This window comes from Ursus maritimus, unplaced genomic scaffold, assembly GCF_017311325.1.
Source record: "Ursus maritimus isolate PB19 unplaced genomic scaffold, ASM1731132v1 scaffold_17, whole genome shotgun sequence".
Taxonomy (NCBI): Eukaryota; Metazoa; Chordata; class Mammalia; order Carnivora; family Ursidae; genus Ursus; species Ursus maritimus.
The window spans coordinates 50,287,187-50,311,145 of NW_024424119.1; the positions used below are offsets into that span (position 1 = coordinate 50,287,187).

General features: G+C 39.2%; 1 protein-coding gene across 2 annotated transcripts in view; it reads right to left on the bottom strand.

Moving 5' to 3' along the window:
- SCAI (suppressor of cancer cell invasion) overlaps window positions 1–23,959 on the bottom strand; it is a 126,831-nt gene that overhangs the window by 56,901 nt on the left and 45,971 nt on the right. Inside the window, exons 3-4 of one of the 2 annotated variants that reach the window (XM_040631878.1) lie at window positions 18,114–18,175; window positions 4,232–4,363 (exon numbers count right to left, since the gene is read on the bottom strand). In XM_040631878.1, coding sequence (XP_040487812.1) covers window positions 4,232–4,338 — 107 coding nt within the window. In that variant the 5' untranslated portion in view covers window positions 4,339–4,363; window positions 18,114–18,175. The remainder of the gene's footprint in view (window positions 1–4,231; window positions 4,364–18,113; window positions 18,176–23,959) is intronic. The other variant, XM_040631877.1, reaches the window with a different exon arrangement.

Sequence of the window (23,959 nt, forward strand, 5' to 3'; positions counted from 1 at the left end):
ATATTATAATAAATTTCTGCAACAATGAATAAAGAGTCCTAAAGATTAGATCTCACACAACGTTCTCCATGTATTAGGGTTTTCTACCATCCCCACAGACACAAGTTTATTCTGCAATTACTTTAAAACTAAATAAAATCAAAAAATCAAAAATATAATCATCGTGATCATTAAAATGGCACTTTTAAAAAAAAGATCAAAATGAGACCCATTTGAGCTGGTAAAATGTATCTGCACAATTGAAACAACATTTAAAAAAAAAAGAGTGAAATAAAACAATCCTAGTTAGCAGCCATTCTTTTTTTAAAGATTCATTTATTGTAGAGAGAAAGAGAGAGTGTGTGCGTGTGCATGCGAGCAGGGGCGGGGCAAAGAGGACAGAGAGAGAGAGATGGAGAATCTCAAGCAGACTCCCTGTTGAGTGTGAAGCCTGAATCAGGGATTGATCTCATTACCCTCAGATCATGACCTGAGCCAAAATCAAGAGTTGGGACACTCGACTAACTGAGCCACACAGGCGCTCCTAGTTAGCAGGGGTTTGGGATACTATATATACTGTCATCGCATGGCCTAAAGATAAAGATAAAGATGTACTTGAAAGTGATTTACAAACTGTAGGGTGCTATGTGGAAACTGATTTACAAACTATAGTTACAGAGTGATTTTAACCAGGCGGAGATCCCTAGCAAGAGATTTATGAGCTTTATGATTCATTTATGATTCAGAATCAGATTAGGAAAATAATTCTTTCTTAAGAAGGGAAATGCCATTGCTAAATTCAATATGCTTCTCAGACATACTGAGTGAAGACATATTCATACTATATTCATTCTTATATTCAAATAAGAATATGGAGAAAAGCTAGTAAGCTTTGGGTCAAATATGTAACACCTGGTTTTTTAAAAAGCAGTATAGCGAAACGTGCTGATGTGAAATGACAAGATGAAATATGTCTCATAAATAGTAAATGCATAAAAAAAGAAATATGGCATATAGTGGACAAATTTTAGAGACATTTTCTGAAAGTGATGAAAAAAAGAATAAAGATGAAAACCAAAAGAGACTAGATCGTTGCAGAGGATTTGGGCTGAATATTAAATCTAACCATTATAAGTATAAACATGGAGAGAGAACAAGGAACAAGAAAGAAAAATATTAAAGAAATACAATAATCAATTGAAAAAAAATGTTTTGATTAAAAAAAGTCAAACCTCACACCATAAACAAAAATTAGCTGAAAATGGTCACAGATCTAAATATGAGAGCGAGCAGCATAAAAGAGGAAAACAGGAGTAAATCTTGATGACTTCAGGTTAGGCAATAATTTCTTAGGTACAGCACTAAAAGTACAAACAATGAAAGAGAAGAATAACAAGTGGGGCTTTACTAAAATAAAAGCTCTGCTTCAAAGGACACCATCAAGAAAGTGGAGAGACAGCCCATGGAATGGAAAAATACACATTTGCAAATCATTAGATTTCACAAAGGACTTGTATCCAGAACAACTATAACTTAAGAAGATAAATAACCCAATTTGAAGAATGATCAAAGGATTAGAATAGACATTTGGCTGGGGTGCCCGGGTGGCTCTGTTGGTTAAGTATCCAACTCTTGATTTCAGCTCAGGTCATGATTTCAGGTCATGATCTCAGGGTCGTGAGATAGAGCCCTGTGTTGGGCTCCATGCTGGGTGTAGAGCCTGCTCGAGATTCTCTCTCTCCCTCTGCCCCTCCTTCCCCCCAATTTGAGCTTGCTCTAAAAGAAAGAAAGAAAGAAAGAAAGAAAGAAAGAAAGAAAGAAAGAAGGAAAGAGAGACATTTGGCTTATACACACATGAAAAGATGCTCAACATCATTAATCATTAGGGAAATACAACAAAACCACAATGAGATACCACCTCACACCCACTAGAATGGCTCTCATCAAAAGGACAGACAATAGGGGTGCCTGGCTGGCTTGGTCAGTGAAGCATACGACTCTCAATCTTAGGGTTGTGAGTTCAAGCCCCACGATGGGTATAGAGTTCACTTAAAAATAAAATCTTAGGGTGCCTGGGTGGCTCAGTCAGTTGAGCATCCAACTCTTGATCTTAGCTCAGGTCTTGAGCTCAGGGTCATGAGTTCAAGCCCCATGTTGGGCTCCATGTCGGGCATGGAGCCTACTTAAAATACATAAATAAATAAATAAATAAATAAATAAATAAATAAATAAATAAAATAAAATAAAATCTTAAAGGGGCACCTGGCTGGCTTAGTCAGAAGAGCAGATGACACTTGATCTCGGGGTCATGATTTCGAGCCCCATGCTGGGTGTTGAGATTACTTAAATAAATAAAAAAAATTTAAAAAACCCCAATGAAATCTTAAAAAAAAAAAAAAAACAATACCCAATGGTGAGATGTGAAGATACTGGAACCGTCACACGCTCCTGGTGGTGCAGCCTCTTTGAAAAAGTCTGGAAGTTCCTCAAAAGGTTAAACATAGAGTACCATATGACCCAGTAATTTCACTCCAAGGTATGCATTCAAAGGAACTAAAAACATATGTCCACACAAAACCTTATACAAAAATGTTCATAGCAGTATTATTTGTAACAGCCAAAAAGTACAAAATAACTCAAATGTCTATCAACTAATGATTAGATAGACAAAGTATGGTAAATCTGTACAATGGAATATTAATCTGTAACAAAAGGAATGAAGTACTGATACATGTTACTACACAGATGAACCTCAAAAACATGGTAAGTGAAAGAAGCCAGTGCAAAAGAGCACACATTGTATGATTCTACTTATATGAAATACCCTAAATAGGGAAATCCATAGATACAAAAAGTAGATTAGTGGTCGGGTCCCTAAGAGCTGAAGACTGGGGAGGGGGGAGTCACAGCTAAGGGGTATGAGGTTTCTCCTGGGGATGATTAAACGCTCAAAATTAAATGATGCTGATAGTACACAACTCTGCACATAACTAAACCATTTAATTATAAACTTTGGGTGAATTTTATTATATGAAATACAGCTTATAATTAGAAGGGAGAGGAGGAGGGGGAAGGGCAAAAGGGGAGAAGAGGGAGGAGGAGGGGAAGGGGTCAGAGCTACGATAACCTTATTAATGTTTTAAGAGTTGAGAATAAAAGAGTTTGGGAGTCAAAAAGGGTTTTCATGAAAACTTTTAAATACCTTCTTACTCTTTAAATCTACTACCACTTTAACTTTTTTATTTGCCTTAATTTCAACAAGCACACAGAGGTGTGTGACAAATTTGCTCAACAGCTATGTTAAATCTGAGGCTACAGATTTGTGTGTGTTTTTATAATTTTGTCACAGACTATTTGATGGCAGGGATTGGTAGTTTTATCTTTGAATTATCTGTACCCAATACAGAATGTGGCACATTCTGAGGCTCAAGTAAATGCCAAATAAATAAGGAACACCTGGATAATACTGGAGACCAAAGAAGAAAAAAGTCTAAACATGTAAATTTTAAAGATTTATGATATTTCAGGGGAAAAAAAGAAGACTTAAAACCTAGGCTTTAAAATTCATTTCTTGAATTTTAATAATGAAAATAATTCTTTAAAAAGATGCAATTAATCTGATTATTAGCAGAAGCAAAAGCGATCTCAAAGATTCTTTTGTAGCACAAAATAGGAAGCAGCAGAGTGTAGGAGTTAACATTATCTTTGTAATTCTTCATTTAACAAATGTTTATGAAGCATCTGCAATGAGCCAGACCCTGGCTTAAATAGTAGAGAAACTGTGACAAACAGAGTCCTGCTCTTAGGAACATTTAATTTTAGGTAGGAAGACATTATAAAGCAAAGTAATAAGATCGCTCAAGATAGTGATGAGTTTTATTTAAAAAAAAAAATTCGGGGCGCCTGGGTGGCTCAGTTGGTTAAGCATCTGCCTTCAGCTCAGGTCATAATCCCAGAGTCCTGGGACTGAGATCCGCATTGGGCTCCCTGCTCAACAGGGAGTCTGATTCTCCCTCTCCCTTATCCCTACCCCCTGCATCTCTCTCAAATAAAAATACATAAAATCTTTTTAAAAAATTAACTCTCCTATTGTTTTTTCATCTGAGAATGAAGTGTGTCAAAGAAAAAAGCATGACAATCTCTGATACAGGTATTTATAAAAGTCTACCCATACCTTTCAGAAACTTACACATGCCAGCCATGGAAAAACATACAGAACTAGAGAAGTTTAAGGCATCAAGAGTCCACTAACCTTAATCCATTGAACAGCTGCTTAGACTTATCCAGGAGGTAACAAAAATCTGTAACTGTCTTCCTCTCTCCCTGTGGGATGTCATCTTCAGCTCCTCCAGAGGACATGATTTCTTTAAGAGCAAATTCAGTCCTGTAAGAAAACATAAATCCACTTATCCAGTAGGTGAAAATGAAGAGAGAAACATATCTGTTATATTATCTGATAGCATTTTTTTCAAGATAGATATAGAATTCTTCTGATCACAGTCAAATCATCAGAATAACATAAGTACAAGATGGTGTGCGAAAACAGACAATCTCATATTGTCAGTCGGAATGAAAATTGGTACATCTATATTGGAAAGTAATTTTTGTAATATTCGTTCATCCAATAAGCATTAATTGGATGCCTATTATGTTCCAAGTCCTCCTCTACATGGTTAAGAATCAAAAATGCGGATCTTTCTGACCTATTTATCTATTTGATCCATTCTGTAAATCCATCCTAGAAAATGCTCTATAAATGTAAAACACCTTATCTATAAAGATATTTATTTCAGTATCATAATATTTAGAAACTGGTAACAACCTAAAAGAACCAAAGAGGGCAATTATCAAGTGCTTCACAGAAGGGCACCTGGGTGGTTCAGTCAGTGAAGTGTCTGACTCTTGGTTTCAGCTGAGGTTGTGATCTCATGGTCATGAAACGGAGCCCCACGTCAGGCCCCGTGCTCAGCGCACAGTCGGCCTGAGATTCTCTCCCTTCCCCCTGCCTCTCCTCCTGCTTGTGCGTGCTTGCTCTCTCTCCCAAATAAATATTTTTTTAAAAAGTGCTTCACAGAACACTAACAACTGCACTCTACCCTATCGCTAACTTAAAATAATATAAGGCGATAATATGCAGACACCTCAGTGTAAAAAGGATATAGAAATCACACACATACACACATACATATTAAAGCTGTATTTTGTTAAATCCAAACTACCTTCATATGTAATCGATCATGGTAATCAGCCATTTTAAAAACAGCAAGTTGCTGGACAGTATGTATAGTAATGAACCTATACTAAACAAAAAAATTCATTTGTGTTTACATATGGACAGAAATCCCTGGAACAACATAGAGAAATCTGGTCCCAATGTACAGGCAGAGCAGACAAGAGCCAGACACCAGAGATGGGAGTCAGGGTGTGGTGCAGTTATTTTGGTAAATATTTTTTCTCTCCAACATTTTCTTGAACAGGCAATTGTGGCTACAGGGCAGGAAGATTGTCAGCAAGCCTAAAAATGTCAAAAGGGCTGCGGGGTAACAAGTGGGTGCCGTGGAGCCAGCCAGAGGGGACTTGCAAGGACGGCACTGGCTGGTCCAGCCGGTGGGGCCTTGCAGGGACGGCACTGGCTGGTCCAGCCGGTGGGGCCTTGCAGGGACGGCACTGGCTGGTCCAGCCGGTGGGGATTTGCAGGGACGGCACTGGCTGGTCCAGCCGGTGGGGACTTGCAGGGACGGCACTGGCTGGTCCAGCCGGTGGGGACTTGCAGGGACGGCACTGGCTGGTCCAGCCGGTGGGGACTTGCAGGGACGGCACTGGCTGGTCCAGCCGGTGGGGACTTGCAGGGACGGCACTGGCTGGTGCCTGCATGTTCACATGCTCCCTCTTCTCACCACTGCTTTCTGTGCTGTGGGCTAGGAGTTTTTAACAGAGAGAAATAGACCTTGAAAAGTGCTGGGCCTTAGAGGGGGTTTCACAGTGTAATGACCCTGGGTAAGTCTTCTCCCCCAACCCAACGCCCACCTTCATTCTCTAAACTGAGCAGGAGAGGCACAAACTAGGCCCAAAGCTGCCTGTAGCTTTCTTCACCCCACCTCAAATACCTCATGAGCCAGGGTGACTAATATCCCCAGGACACGGGAGGAAAACAGAAAATAAAAGTTTAAAAATAAGCAAGCTTGGGCGCCTGGCTGGCTCGGTCCGTAGAGCATGTGACTCTTGATCTCAAGGTTGTAAGTTCAAGGCCCACGTTGGGTATAGCGATTACTTAAAAATAAAATCTTAAAAAAATAAAATTAAAAAGGAAAGATGTTAGAGATAAAGCAGGGAGAACATGTCATAATGAAGCAAATAAAAATACTGGGCATGAAAAATATAATCACTGAAATAAACTTAATGGATGAATGGATTGAAGAGCAGAAAGGATAGAGTTGAACAAAATAAAAAGCTAAGACATCAGGCTTAAGGTACTTTGCCACAAGACATCAAGAAGACATAAAATACATAAAAGAAAAATCAAGAGATATGGAATACAGAAATGAAGAAAATCAACATCCACATAATAGTATACATAGAAGGGATAAAATACATGAAAACGATGAAAAATATTTTCAGAAAGAAACTTCAGTAAATCTCTCAGACTTACAGAAAATAAAAGGCCTCACACTAAAAGGGCTCAAAGAACGTTAAAAAAAAAAAGATAAAGAAATTATCCCACAGCTAGAAGCATTAAAGTGAAGCAAGAATTCCAGAGGAGCCCTCACCCCTTCCTGAACAATCCAGGCCGACAGCCATTTGGTGGGGCAGAGCACAGTAGGTACCCACACGGAGGGCGCCAACCGGGAGGAGACCACCCGCAAGCACACAGACAGCCAGTTTGCACGGGTCCGAGTGTGGTGAGAAGGGTATCTCCACATGGAAAGGTTCGGGGGCCACAACAGGAGATTCGTCACATACAGGAGGATTCATCAAATAACAAAATCAACTAAAGATAATGGGCCCCACAGTTCTCTCTATAAGAGAAGAGTGTTACAAATACGAAAAGAGAAAGGTTAGAATAAATCCTTTGGAAGGTGTGGGTGAACTAATGGATCTTTTAGAATGTAGACATAAATGTCTGTGAGGTATGTGTGTCTGTGTGTGTAAGCACACACACATACATGTAGGCACACACACACACATATGCCCTCACTCTGTAAATCTGTCTACTGAGAGGGCCTCGGAGCAGTGACCACCTCTACTTCCCAATGGTACGAACATACCGAGTTCCTAAATCTTGGCTTCTAATACCATTCTCTAATAAAGGGAATGAGATATACGTACACAAGGGAACCTATATATATTCACAAAAATATATAAAAAAGAACGTGCATGGGCCTTGGGTACATTATGCTAAGTGAGATAAGTCAAATAGAGGAAGACAAATACTGTCTGATATCACTTATATGTGGAATCTAAAAAAAACCAAACTCACAGAAACAGAGAATAGATAGGTGGTTGCTGGAGGTGGGGATGGGGTGGAGGAAACAGTGAAGGTAGTCAAAGGGCACAAACTTCCAGATATAAGATAAGTAACTTCTGGGGATATAATGCACAACATGGTGACTATAGTTAAAAAGACTGAACTGTAGGGGCACCTAGCTGGCTCAGTCAGTAGAGCACACGACTCTTGATCTTGGGGTCGTGAGTTTGAGCCCCACATTGAAGGTAGAGTTAACTCAACAAATAAAAACATAAAAATAAAAGAATAAACTAAATTAAATAAAGCATTTAAGAAAAGAAGGACATAAGATCCAGTTTGAAAAAGCTCCTATTGGCCAAACGGGGGTAATTTCAGTATCAAAACAAATAATGACAGTAATGGATTATAACCTGTCGAATAAAATAAGAAACCATGAAGCAATGCTAATAAAAAGAAATCAGTGGGGGCGCCTGGGTGGCACAGTGGTTAAGCGTCTGCCTTCGGCTCAGGGCGTGATCCCAGCGTTCTGGGATCGAGCCCCACATCAGGCTCTTCTGCTATGAGCCTGCTTCTTCCTCTCCCACTCCCCCTGCTTGTGTTCCCTCTCTCGCTGGCTGTCTCTATCTCTGTCAAATAAATAAAATCTTAAAAAAAAAATAAAAATAAATAAATCAGTGAATAAATGGAGAATTTGTATGAAAGAGTTTCAGAGTACTTCCCCACAAAACACATATGAATTCCAAAAGAAAAAAGTAACTTAATAGTAGTAAAATCTGGCAGACTTCACCTTGATCGAATGATCAACGTGAACTAATCCAAGCCCTGTACCCCCTGATAGGATGCAATGAGAGGTGATGTTCCTGAGGCACCTGGGTGGTGCAGTCGGTTAAACACCTGACTCTCGATTTTGGCTCAGGTCATGATCTCAGGGTCATGATATGGAGCCCCATGCTTGGCTCCACACTGGGCATGGAGCCTGCTTAAGATTCTCTCTCTCCCTTCCTCCCTCCCTCTCTAAAAAATAAAAATAAAACAACAAAGACAAAGGAGTAATGTTCCTGCCAAAGATCTAGAACTTGAATCTAATAATCATGAAGAAACAGACAAAACCAAATTGGGAGACATTCTACAAAATAATCAACCTATAATCTTCAAAAATGTCAAGGAAATGTCTTCCCCCAAAGAAAAGGGAAGGCTGGGATGCAAAAAAGCCTGATGCTGAACAGGATCTTTCTGCTATAATGAATGTTACTGGGACAACTGGAAAGCCTGAATGGGATCTGAGAACTCGATCTGGGAACTGAGAACTCAGTAATGTATTTACTGTTAATAAGAAAAAATGTTAAACCTTACCCATAATCAACAAAACACAAACCTAATACAACAAAGTTAGCCCATTACAAACACACTAATTATAGCAGTTGACTATGTGCTGAAACGAGGATATGTGCGAGGGGCAGAGTAAATTAGTTCAGACCCTGAGATTCATTGGATGTATTGGGGAATTTATTTATTCTATTAGACCCAGTAATTACACTTCTGGAAATTTATCTTAAGAACATGTGAACTACCACTGCTAATACATTACTCCTAACACAGGGAACTGGATTAAGAACTGCTAGCCAGTCACCTACCTCTCTCACACAGCTACCTACCCTCCAACCACAGTGAAATATATGCAAGTCTCTGAACAAATTCTACTTTTTTTTTTTTAATACTTTTTACTTACTTGAGAGAGTGTGTGCACACACATGCTCTGGCACGTGGTGGGGGGCAGAGGGAGAGGGAGAGGATGACTCCCCACTAATCAGGGAGCCCGATGAGGGGCTCAATCCCAGGACCCTGAGATCATGACTTGAGCCGAAATCAAGAGTCAGCCACCCAACTGACTGAGCCAACCAGGTGCCCCTGAACGAATTCTACTCTTATATAACATCACAATTTTACATGTTATTCTCTTTGCCTATTTTGTTCGCCTGGCAAATTTATATTCATAGTTCAAGACATGTAAATGACATCTTTTCAGTAAAACCTTCCTTGAAAATCTAATCTCTCCCTGGTACTTATATATGATCACAAGAATAGAGGCTTCCTCAGTGACTCCATCAGAAATCATACATATAGGGGTGCCTCAGTCAGTTGGGCATCTGCCTTCAGCTCAGGTCATGACCGAGTCCCAGGATCCAGTACCGTACCGGGCTCCCTGCTCAGCAGGGAGTCTGCTTCTCCTTCTGCCCCTCCACTGCTTGTGCTCATGCTCGCTCTCTCTCACTCTCTCCCAAATAAATAAAATCTTAAAAAAAGAAATCATACATATAATTATACATATTATGCATGTATATTATACATTCTATATGTATATAAGTATACATATTATATGTATAATTGTTTGATTATACATATTGTTTAAAAATGGCTGACTCATCCTCTAGACCTACATTGTCCAAAACTGTAATCATTAGCCACATGTGGCTACTTAGCATTTGAGACCTTGCTACTCTAAATTGAAGTGTGTGGTAAATGTAAAATATACTAAATTTAGGAGACTTAGTATGAAAAAAGGATGTAAAAATCTCATTAATAATTTTTATATGGTTACATGTTGAAATAATATCTTGGCATTTAGTTAAATAAAATATATTATTAAAATTAATTTCATCTGTTTCTTTTTACTTTTTAATGTGGCTACTAGAAAATTTAAAGTCACACATGACTCAATTATATTTCTATCAAACAAATATAAACCTGTCATTATTTGTAGATGATATGAACCTTTCCATAGAAAGTTTAAAAACAACCTACAGATAAATTATCAGAATTAACCAGTAAGTTTAGCAAAGTTGCTGGATATAAGATGAATATAAAAGGGCCAACTGTATTTCTATATCCCAAAGAACAAATAATTATTAAGCAAAACTTAAAAAAATATATATATATATCATTTACAATTGTATCAAGTAATATCAAATAACTAAGAATAAATGTAATGCAAATATACAAGATGAATCACAAAAAACTATAAAACCCTGAGAGCTTGAGAGCTAAATTAAAGACTCACAGAAAATTAAGAATATGCCATATTTTATTTTTATTTATTTTTTTTAAAGATTTTATTTATTTGACAGAGAGAACACAAGCAGGGGGAGTGGGAGAGGGAGAAGCAGGCTTGCCACTGAGCAGGGAGCCCGATGTGGGGCTCGATCCCAGGACTCTGGGATCATGACCTGAGCCGAAGGTAGACACTTAAGTACTGAGCCACCCAGGTGCCCCAGAATATGCCATATTTTAAACTAGAAGCTTCAAAATTATAAGGACATTAAGACTCCCTAAATTGGTCTATAGATCAATGCAATACCAATCAAAATATCAATAGATTTGTTTGTGGAAATGGACAAATTGATTCTATAATCTATATGGAAACGCAAAGAGCCAATAGCATCTAAAATAATCTTGAAGAAGAAGAAAATGGAAGAACTGTCTCCACTGGCTGTCAAGAGTTTTGAAAAGCTCCAGGACTGAAGCCTGTGGTATTGGCGCAAGGAGAGAAAAACAGAACAATACAACAGAACAGAGTTGAAAGACAACCCACACCTACATGGACACTTGACACACAAAGGTGGCACTTTGTAAAGCAATGAGAAAAATAATTTTATCAAAAAAATTTAAAAAAAGAACCAGTACTGGGTCAACTAGATATCTAAATTAAAAGAAAAAACATGAATCTTGATTCCTATCTACATTATACAAAAATCAATTCTAGGTAGACTGGATGTAAATATAAAAGGTAAAATCAAACAGTTCATAAATAATAATATGGGAGGCAATCTTTATGACCCTGGGGTTAAAAAAAAAGATTATTTAAAGAGCTCACCAAAAGGATTCTTCACTAAGGAAAAATTAGATCATTCTGAAAATCAAGAATTGTATTCATTAAAAGACATTACTAGTAAAGTGAAAAGACAAGATGACTCCATGTGCAGCTGAAAATCCACGTATAATTTCTGACACTCCCCCACCCCCCGCAAACTTAACTATTAGCCTACTGTTGACCGGGAACCTTACCAGTCAACAGTAGATTAACACATATTTGGTACATTAAAAGTATGATACACTGTATTCTTACAATAAAGTAAGCTGGAGAGAAGAAAATGTTATTAAGAAAATCATAAGGAGGGGTGCCTTGGTGGCTCAGTCATTAAGCGTCTGCCTTCAGCTCAGGGCATGATCCCAGAGTCCTGGGATCTAGCCCCACATCAGTCTCCTCTGCTGGGAGCCTGCTTCTTCCTCTCCCACTCCCCCTGCTTGTGTTCCCTCTCTTGCTGGCTGTCTCTGTCTGTCAAATAAATAAAATCTTTAAAAAAAAAAAAAAGAAAAAGAAAATCATAAGGAATAGAAAATACGTTTACAGTACTGTACTCATTGATACTGTCAGTTTATATATTTACAGAAAAAAATCCACATGTAAGTGGACCAGAACAGTTCAAACCCGTTTTGTGCAAGGGTCAACTGTAGTGTGTTTGCAGATGTAATTAAGATGTAAATTAACATACAGTCATACTGGAATAGAGTATTAATCCAATTTGACTGGTGTCTTTAAAAGCTGAGGAGAGACAGACACCCACAGTAAGAAGAATGCCATGTGCAGGCACAGACACAGAGGGAAGACAGCCATACGAAGAAGCAGACAGAGACTGGAACTATGCAGCAGCATGCCAAGGAACACCAAGGATTGCTGGCGACCACCAGAAGCCAGGGGAGGGAAATGGAACAGATTCTCCCTCTGAGCTTCTAAAAAGGACCAATTCTGCCAACACCTTGATTTTGGACTTCAGCCCTCCTGAAGTGTGAGAGCACAAATTTCTGTTGTTTTAAGCCACCCACTTAGTGGTAATTTGTCATGGCAGCCCTAGGAACCCAATCCATATATGAGAGAGTCTGGTACAGACTACAAAATAGACACACAGCAAAAGAGCAGTGAGTAGAGACAACTGTTCAAAGACTTGTTCTGCTAAACACAGAGCATCTGGCAAATTATTGACCTGCCTTGTTGACAATTTCTTTTTATAGGAAGTCTTTCAACGAAGCAACAAGAGAAACTGCTACTCTGGACTGAATTCTGAGTAAGTGGTTGGCAATACGAAAGTACAAAAGAAATCTGGTTAAGTGTGCATTACATGATACCAGGGGGCACAACGCAGGATCAAAACAGCAGTGGAAAGAGCCCTACCCTAGGCGAGAAGCCTGAGTATTCCTGTTCCTAACACTTCCTACTTATGTGATTGTGAACAAACAAACAAAAACTTTAGCTAACACTTTGAGTCGCAAGTTTTTAATTCACAAAAACAAGCAATTTGCACTTGTTCTGTCTCAAATAACTGTTGCGAAGATAAAGCAAGGTTATTTAGGTGTGAAAGAAGTCTGAAAACACTATATAATGTATAATATCACAATGACTATTACTCTGCAGTTTAGTGATGCTTCAAAAAAAAATAGACAATCACCCTGTAATAAGACCTTTTTTGGGGGGGCACCTAGGTGGCTCAGTCAGTTAAGTATCTGCCTTCGGCTCAGGTCATGATCTCAGGGTCCTGGGATCAGGCTCCCTGCTCAGAGGGGAGCTTGCTTCTGTCCCTCCCCCTGCCCCCACCCAGCTCCTGCTCTCTTGCACTCTCTCTCCAAGAAGGAACGAAGGAAGGAAGGAAGGAAGGAAGGAAGGAAGGAAGGAAGGAAGGAAGGAAGGAAGGGAGGGGAAGGTAGGGGAAGGAAGGAAGGAAGGAAGGAAGGAAGGAAGGAAGGAAGGAAGGGAGACCTAAAAGGGAACCAGGTTGAGAAAATATAGAAATACATTGGAAGTGAAACCAAAATATATTAAAAAATTTATTCTGACAAAACAGAGAATGTATTTATAGAAATCATATGGTAGGGAAGGGATCATTTTCTTATGTACTCAGATTTTTTAAAAGACATATAAAGAGATGGAACGGCTGTCTAATTAAGCATCAACATAAGAGTCTACCACACAGGGGCGCCTCGGTGACTCAGTCGGTTGAGAGTCCAGCTTTTGATTTCAGCTCAGGTCATGGTCTCAGACTCCTGAGATCAGGCTCCCCATCGGGCTCTGAGCTCAGCATGGAGTCGGCTTGCCCCTCTCCCTCTGCTCTTCTGCCCCACCCCCACTCTCTCTCTGAAATAAATGATCTTTCCATTTTTTTAGATTTTATTTATTCATTTGAGAGAGAGAGAGCACGTGAGCACACAAGCAAGGGGAGAGGCAGGGGGAGAGGGAGAAGCAGACTGAGCCGGGAGCCCAACATGGGGCTGAATCCCAGGACCTGGAGATGATGACCTGAGCCGAAGGCAGATGCTTAGCCATCTGAGCCACCCAGGCACCCCAACAAATAAATAATCTTTAAAAAAGAAAAGTGGGGGTGCCTGGGTGGCTCAGCCAGTTGGGCATTTGCCTTCGGCTCACGTCATGATCCCAGGGTCCTGGGATCGAGTCCCGCATCAGGCTCCCTGCTCAGCGGGGAACCTGCTTCTCCCTCTGCCTCCTGCTCCCCCCTGTTGTGCTTTCTCTCTCTCTGTCTCTCTGACAAATAAATAAATGAAATCTAAAAAAAAAAAAAGGTGTATCACACATGTGTTTTGTCAGATATAAAAATGGGATATTAATAACAGCTAACCCCGTAAGGCTGTTGGACAATAAAATTAACTAATGGATATAAAATTGCCCTGTAAATTATGATGTACTCTAAAATTATTAGTTGTAAAATTGTCATAAATGTACTCAAAACAGAGCATAAATTGAAAAATACCAAATACAAAAAATTTTTGAATGTGTGTGTGTATGTAGGGGGTGATGATGACGGTTTCAACACATTCATTGTAAAAGGAACAAGAAGCTACTGCTTGGTACAGATGGTATTCCTATAATATGAACAAATGGCAGTGCTCAAAAGCTGGTCCTTACCAGCATGGAAAGCATTTTCATGTATCAAAGATAGCATAAAACTATCATGAATTACATGCAAATTATTTTCTGAAAACAATTTTTCGGACTTAATCCAACTTGCGACTGAAGTTGAGTCACAGGCTATAAGAACAGCCGTAGGAGAAATGCACAGATACCGCACTGCTCATTGCTCCATGTAGACGGCAAGTGCAAGAACTGAAGGCAGAGAGAGTTTAAGAGCAGGAAGCCAAGGGAGCTAGGGCATGGAGCTGCCGTGATGTACGCACAGCCAGAATGCCATTTGTGAGATCCTGTGCACGAGACTCGGAAGATATTTTGCCTACCAAATGTGGAAAAAGAGAGGTGTTTATCTAACACACACAGATACGCAAATCCAGTACTCGACGGAGACCCAGCACAGCCAACGGAAAGCACGGCAATGAGAGAAAGGCAAGGCAGACAGTCAGTCAGTCATCTCGAAACAATGACTATCAACAAGACACATGCGAGGACTGTTTATGAAACTAATGGGGCAGGAGACACAAAAATATACAAAATGAAAGAAAGCATCAAAAACATGTATCCTTGAGAATAATGTGAGAAAACATCATCTGAAGCAGCCTAAGGCTAACAATTCATAAAGACTGTCTCCAGTGGGGGAGCCCACAGAGGCAGCAGTCAAATACAATCTAGTTCAATTGAAATAGCCATTTATTCATCACATAAAAACTCACGAGGGAACAAGAAGTTCCGGCAAGAATCTCAATCACCAACCAACAAGACATTACTCCTATTCGGTATATGAAGAAGTGCAGACCACACAGAGTTTTTCTTCTTAATCACAAACGAAGAGGACAGTGGCAGCAGCCAAAAGTCTGTGGATATAGTACACTAAAAACAGACAGCATGAAAGTAATTTGGGGCCACCCCAAACCACCATCTCAGCATACTCTGAGAGAAGGCTGTTAGTCATGCAAATGTCAGGTCACACTTGATTTGTGTTAAGCAGAATTAAAAACAAAAACAAAACAACCAATAACCCATTAAAACAGACTTATGATCTACACCAGGACAATTCTGCTTTCCTAAATTACAGGTTTTATCTGCAATAAATTGAAAGCAGAAGAAAGAAAATAATAAATTTTTCACTAAAAGAAAAATAAAAGTTACTGTTTCTTTTAGCAGTAACTGGTGATATGTCCATATATCTGTAGCTATATATATAGTAATATAGCTGTACTGAAATATGATTCACATACCATACAATTCATTTACTTAGGTACACAAGTCAATGGTTTTCTATATATTCACAGGTATACAAACATCACCACATTCAACTTCAGAACATTTTATCACCCAAAAAAGAAACCTCATATTCATTAGTAGTAATGCCTCATTTCCCCTAAAACAGCTCTCTCCCCAGCCTTAAGCAACTACTAGTCTACTTTCTATTTCTTTGGACTTAACCACTGTATATTCACATAAATGGAATCATAAACTATGTGGCTTTTGTGACTGGTTTCCTTCACTTAAAATAATGTTTCCAAGGGTCATTCATGTTGTAGCAAATATCAGTACTTCACTCTTTTTGATGGCTACATAATATCCACCATGTGGCACACACCACAGTTTATTCATTCTTCAGTCGAGGGACATTTAGATTGTTTTCACTGTGCGGCTATTTTGAATAATGCTGCTATGAACATTTGCATCCAAGTTTTCGTGTGGACATCTGTTTTTCACTTTTCTTGGGTGTATACCTAGAAGGAGAGTTGCTGGGTCCTATGGCAACACTACGTTTAACCTTTTCAGGAACTACCAGACTGTCTTCCAAAGTGACTGCGCCAGGTTACGATCACAGCAATGTATGAGAGATCCTATCTGTCTACATCCTCACCAACACTTACTATCTGCCTTTTTTATTCTGGGCATCCTGGTGGATGTGAAGCCCTATCTCATGGTTTAGATTTACATTTCTGATGGCTAATGATGTTGAGCATCGTTTCACATACTTATTGGCCCTTTAACAACCATCTTTCAAGAAATGATTCCTCAGACCCTCTGGCGATTGAATAAGTTATTTGGTTTTTTAATTTTGGGGTTGTAAGAGTTTATTGTATAATTCTAGATACAAGTACCTTACCAGAGATACGATTTGCAAATATTTTCTCCCTTTCTTGGGTTGTCTTTTCACTTTCTTAGATTGGTTATATTTCTTTTTCTCTTGTCATTTTACCCCTTATTTTTTTTTTATCAAAATAATATATACATAATTAACAATTCAGTAATACCCAATAAGACTTAAATGAAAAGCAGTAGTTCACTGGTTCACCCTTCCTCGACTAGCATCAACAACTTTCGACTGTTGTGGCTGTTTCATCCAATAGTGTCCCCTACAGTCCTACATAAAAAGCTTTTCTTGCAATTCCTTGATTCATCCATTTTTGACATTACAGATTTTCTGTAATGACAAATAAGGAATTAGTTCTCTTTTACTCCCACTACCCCTTCCAATATAGTTATATCATTACTTGGGGTTAATCAATTGAGCTTTAAATTATATACCGTCCAGTTAAGTCCATAATTAATATTTAAATAATAAACATTTTTATTGCTTCATTATATGGCATATAATAGGGTATTAAGAAGAAGAAAAGATCAGCATATAATTGAGAAGGGTGCTCAGACATCTTTCTCTGGAAGTTGGTTATACTTCTCTTAATCTGTGCCCCATTTCTTAATAAATAATTTTTAATTAGAAATTAAATGTTGTACTGTTTAATTTCAAAGAACTGAAAAATTCCCGTTGTTGTTTTTTTCCTACTTCGGTTACTCATTTGTTCAGGAAATCCTATTCTCTGAATCTGTGCATGATACTACTATTCTGTGGACACGGTGACAATTATAGAAATTGTAAGATGGTACTTAAGAAAATCTAGTATGCATCTAAACTTATATGTGTTAGCAAACATCTCCCTGACTTCTAAAAAATCTGGTATTTCATGGAACATGGGGAGAAGGATGTGAGAAACAAAGCAAAGAGGGCTTCCCAGTTACTGATACTCAGTTTTCATGAACATTCAATTACAAAAAGCAGGAATCAGACCCACAGGTTTGTGAAGGCAATATGTGCACAACACTTACTAACAAAGCCCATGAATATCTCCTTGAATTGCAACGATAAAAAAAAAAAATGACATGCAAATTATAAAAGGTACCTTGATCGCCTACATACTACCAGAAAACAGCTTAATATATGAGATTATTTATCTGGAGGGAGGGAAGTCAAGAAAAAAAATCACCCTGGGGCAGCTGGGTGGCTCAGTCAGTTAAGGGTCTGCCTTCAGCTCAGGTCCTGATCCTAGGGTCCTGGAATCAAGCCCCACATTGGGCTCCTTGCTCAGTGGGGAGTCTGCTTCCCTTCTCCCCTTGCCTCTCCCCGCTGCTCGTGCTCTCTCTCTAATAAATAATTAAAATCTTAAAAAAAAAAAAAAGTCACCCTGAAGGGTGTTGAAACGACTTAGATTTTTGGTCCCTTTGAAGCCAAAGGAGGAAGACAAGAGCAGGGGACAGGAGAAACCAAGCTCCCAAGCACCAGAAAGTACGCCAGGCATTTTACGTACATATTTCATCTTCATACCCCCATAAGGTAGACACTGTTACTAGATGTTAGAGATGAAAAAAAAAGGCTCAGATAAACTATTTAGCCAGACTTACACAGTTGGAAAAGGACTCCAATGTCATGCTCTTCATCCCAAAGGACCCTCAAGGTCAGCACCCTTAGATAAGAAGGCAAAGATTACAAAGGAGAGTTTCTGATCTCCAGTCTCCCAATGCTTCAAATCCCATGGGCCTTATCTCTCCTTTCCCTTAAAACACAGCTGACCATATTTTTAAGGTTTTTTTCCTCCCCCAGTAATTGGAAATCCCTCTTTGAAAAAAAAGTACAAGACCCAAAGAACCACTAAAACAACGTTCTTAAACAAACTTTGGTTATCAAATCTACCTGTCAAGAAACGATTCTAATTGTTAGCTTTTTGACTTTGGGAATGTTATTTAATTTTTCTAAGCTTTAGGATTTCGTCAACTCTAAAATGAGGATTACGCTATTTTCTCCTCATATAGCTATTAACAGTTAAATTAGACAATATTCATAACACTATAGTCCAGAAAGTACACAAATATAGTCAGCAGAAGGCAGCAAACATTAAAACTCGTCATTTGTCACAATACAAACAGTCCAATGTTCATTCATTCATTCAACAAATGTCAGCTAAGAGCCCTGTAAATGCCAGGCATTTTTCTAGGTGCTGGAATATAGCAGTGAACAAAACAGGCAAAATCCTAACTTTCACAAAGTGTATTGCTAGTGGGGAGACAAAAACAAAATAAAATACATATGAATTTAATATTCCAAGTGGTAAGAAGTACCATGAAGAGAATAGAGCAGGAAGGACAGTGTGACTGGGGGTAATATCTCAGTGTGAGGAGGTGAAGGGTACATTTGAAAAGGGAAGATTTAAGCGGAGACTTGATGAAGTGAAGGAGTGAGCTGCATGGGGTCAGGGAGCTGGGGTTCCAGGCGGAGCAAACAAGTACAGCTGCAGAAGGAGGTACATGTGCCGTATACGGAATAAGAACAAGAGATGTCATCTATAAACACAACACTAAAGAAACCTCAGCTCCTCATCAATTTATATAAACAGGATTCTTGGCTGCTGTGTTTTGAGTGCTACAGGAGAGATGAAAATCCAGACACTTATTTCCCAAGGCCAGCACCCTGATGTGGGCTGAACCTGCCCCAAGGAGGGCTGCCTTCTTCTGACTGACCGAACCATCTAGAGAGACTGCCTTTTGCTGATTTGCACACGGGCACCATGTAGGCCGTCTGCAGCCTCTACGGGACTTCCCTTTCAGAATTTATGGGATCTACAATCATCAAAGCAGTGTGTTGTTACTAGGCCTGTTGACTCAGAAAAGGAAACAGACTAAATATGCTGAACTAGATTCTATAATGACAGTCATTAAAAAAGGAGTTAAAATGTGAGATACTACTCCCAACTTCCACTGTTCCTCTTTATCTGGGTACTGATAAAAAATTTTAACCTAATAAGTTAAATAAGACCACGTGATACATAGTGGATCTGCATCTTCAACCCAAGTACGAGTCCCCATTGTGCCATTTTCAGCCAAGTCACATAGCTTACCACGTAACCTAACTTCAATTTCCTCATTTTTAAGTAAGGATAATGAATACTGCCTTATCTCACCCAGCTACTGAGATAAGCTCTAATTAAATGTATTCATTTTTTCTTATTAAGATAATCAAGTAAAAAAGTAAGGGGTGCCTGGCTGGCTCAGTTGATAGTGCATGTGATTCTAGATCTTGGAGTTCTGAGTTCAAGCCCCACATTGGGTATACAAATCAGTTAAAAATACAATCTTAAAAAGAAATGCAATGACACCTGACCCTTGAGCAACATGGGTTTGAATTGTGTGGGTCCACATATATGCAGACTTTTTCTAAATACAGCACCATACTGTAAATGTATTTTCCTTATGTTTACATGAGAATGTAGGCTTTTCTTTTTTTAAATATATTTTATTTTACTTTGTTTTTTTAAGATTTTATTTATTTATTTGAGAGAGAGAGAGAGAATTTAAAATACCAAAGATGGCCAAAAGTAAGGAAAAGTGACTGTGTCGGGAACTGGACGATCTGCAGAAGCTGAGAATACGTATCTCCCGGAGCATCTAGAAGGGAATGCCAAACAGTTGCCATTAAAAGAATGAAAAAAGGTACATGTTCAATCTTCAGAGAAAGAAGTCTATAATCAGGGGCACCCGTGTGGCTCAGTCGGGTAAGCATCTGCCTTTGGCTCAGGTCATGATCTCAGGGTCCTGGGATCGAGCCCTGTGTTGGGTTCCCTGCTCTCTCAAATAAATAAATAAATAAAATCTTTAAAAATTAAAAAAAAAAGTTTATAATCAGATTGGCATGGTGGTACATAAGGAACCCACAAATATTTTGTGAGGATAAGGAAATCACTCAAATTCCCAAAGCCTTCACCAGCCGTCTGATCTACAAATATGCAGATTAGTTATCAGGAGACTCCTGGTAGGTCAGCAGGTATTCTACAAAGATCTATTTGGGGCCGGTACAGATGCGACATAGCAAAGTGGTGAAGAGCACCAGCACCAAACTGCCTGGACTCAAATCCTGGCTCTGCCATTTACTATTCAAACAGAGCCTTAGGATCCTAGCCAAGCTATTTGACCTCTTTGTGCCCCAACTTACCCATATGTAAGATGGGGATAATAATAGGATCTGCTTCTTAGGGTTGTCATGAAAATTAAATGAGAATGTATGTAGAGTGTTTGGAAAAAAGCCTGGCACACATTAAATATCCTATAAGTAGGATTACTATTAATTTACCATCTAAACTGGGACAATTCTGTGAATGAAAAGGGCTACTATATATTTTTTAAGATTATTTATTTGACAGAGAGAGAGACAGACAGTGAGAGAGGGAACACAAGCAGGGGGAGCGGGAGAGGAAGAAGCAGGCTCCCAGCAGAGGAGCCTGCATGGGGCTCGATCCCAGAACACCAGGATCACACCCTGAGCCAAAGGCAGACGCTTAATGACTGAGCCACCCAGGCGCCCCCAAAAGAGATACTATTAATAATTACATCAAACTGTATCAGGCAAACCAGGACATATGGTCATCCTATAAGTGTCAGAAGAAACAAGAGGATGTGACCAAAGAGCAGAATTCCCTGCTTCATCTCTTTATACGGAGACCCCCCTATAGATACAGGTACCAAATGTTAACATCTGAATTATATTCTCCTGTATGCACGTATGTTAGACTATGTTATTGTTGTAAATAAATGGTTTTAATTAATATGCCAATCAATATTGGCACGATTCTCTCGAGATTAATAACAACCATCCCACAAATACTGAGGACATACGAAAGCTATCATATCAGGTGGAAAGATGGTGAGACTCGCTCCTAGCCCTCAAGAAGCTAACCACCAGCTAAATGATTCCTGAAGGTACTTTCCTGCTAATAGTTGCCAGAGGCCACTGCTATAAGCAAATACACCAAAGCATGAAGATATCTCAAAAAAATATCGGAAAAGATAAGATGGGCAGCTTGAAAAATGAACATTGTAAAGAAGAGAAATACACTATTTTACATGGTACTGGCAAATAGATAAAGACATTCTAGAAAGAAAACACAAAATTCACGGGAAGTACTTGTGGCAGACAGCTTTTATTTGCTCTGTGGTACCCACTTCTATTGTTTTGTGCAATTACTGCTCTTGCCTTTGCATTTTGTGCACTCTCGGTAGAAAAAAAAAAACCAAACCTTTCATTTGGAAGAAAATATAATTCAAGGGAGAGAGAGAGAGACACAGAGGGGAGAAGGAGGGAAAGAATAAACCAATCAGAGAAACTGTTAATTGTACGTGTATGATTAATGGCTCAAAGAAAGAGACCACAAGCTTTACAGACAGGCACTGAGATGCTTACAGATGAAGTGATGTGATGTCTGAGATTTGCTTCAAAACAGTCAGTGTCAGGTGAGTAGGTACAGATACAGATAAAATCAGATTGGCTCTGTATTCATGTTTGTTGAAGCTCAGTAATTCATTTATTTTTGATTCCTCTACAGTATGGTCCCAATTTTATGAAAGCACTTCTATTCTTCTATCTATACATATGCACGGAAAGATACCTGGGATAATGTTCAGCTAGTGTTTATGATGCTCATGTCTGGGTGGTGAGATTTGGGATAGCTTCATTACTTTCATCCTTCATCTTTCTATATTATTTGAATTCAAAATAATAATCACGTTATTTTCCCAAAAATAATGGAGTGATATTTCTTTTTTTAAAGATTTATTTGTTTATTTTAGAGAGAAAGAGAGAGAGAGAGAGCACAAGCAGGAGGGGCAGAGTGAGAGGGAGAGAGACTCTCAAGCAGACTCTGCACTGAGCGCAGAGCCCGATGTGGGGCTCCACCTCACGACCCCAAGATCATGACCTGAGCTGAAACCAAGACTCAGACACTTAACCAACTGTACCACCGAAGCGCCGGTATTTCTTTTCTTTTCTTTTTTAGATTTTATTTATTTGACAGAGACAGAGAGAACACAAGCAGGAGGAGCGGCAGGCAGAGGGAGAGGGAAAAGCAGGCTCCCCACTGAGCAGAGAGCCAGACGCGGGGCTCAATCCCAGGACCCTGGGATCATGACCTGAGCTGAAGGCAGATGCTTAATCGACTGAGCCACCCAGCCACCCCTGGAGTGAAATTTCTTAAACAGGAAGGGTAAAATCAAATATGACAAAATGTTAACAATTGAATTTGATTGGCGGGAATATGAATGATTATTTTCTGTATTATTTTTAATTAAAAAATTAATAAAGTGCTTGTGAAAATTTTCTAACATAAGGTTTCTCAATCTTGGAACTACTGACATTTTAGGCTGAGAAATTCCCCGTGGGGGGCTGTCCTGTGCACTACTGAGTATTCGGCAGCTTCCCAGGCCTCCACCTACTGATACCAGCAGCAATACCGCCACCCAACTATCGTAACAAGTAAAAATGTCTCCAGATACTATCAAATGTGTCCCTGGGAGGTAAGATTCCCCCCCCCAAACTACGAACCCACTGCCCTAACATATATCTTATCCAAAGCAGTCCCAGTTCTGCAAAACACAAATTCCCCAATATTTAGATATTTCCTGCATATCTACTACTAATTTCCAATATCATATCACTTTCTTTCTTATTCTTAATTCAGTTAATAATACTCTACTTGTAGTTCAGACTACCTCAGGTATATAAACCAATTTTGCTGCTGCAGATTTAATGATTCAATAAAAAATATACTGCTTCTGACACTTCCTTTATTCTCTTCCAAAGCCTGAAACTAAAACCTTAGGCTATATATAGTACTATAACCTTCAAGATTATGGGAAAAAGCAATAAAGGTTATATAGTCCAATCTTCTTAAAATATACTACTCAACCTTTGGTCAGACTAAACAGTCCCAAAGCATGCCCCAAAGCACAGTAACTCATACAAAGATGAAAATTCCAAGGATAATACAATTGTCATCCAGCCTCTTACTACTCAAAATGAGATCTGCAGACCAGCAACATCAGCTTATTAGAAATGCAGAATCTGGGGTGCCTGGGTGGCTCAGATGGTTGGGCATGTGCCTTCGGTTCAGGTCATGATCCCCAGGGTCCTGGGATCGGGCCCCGGGTCAGGCTCCCTGCTCAGGAGTCCGCTTCTCCCTCTCCCTCTACTATTCCTCCTGCTTATGCTCTCTCGCTCTCTCTGTCAAATAAATAAAATCTTAAAAAAGAAAAAAAAAGAAAGAAATGCAGAATCTGAGGCACCACTACAGACCTACTAAATCAGAATCCACATTTTTTTTAAAGATTTTATTTATTTATTTGACAGAGATAGACAGCCAGCGAGAGAGGGAACACAAGCAGGGGGAGTGGGAGAGGAAGAAGCAGGCTCATAGTGGAGGAGCCTG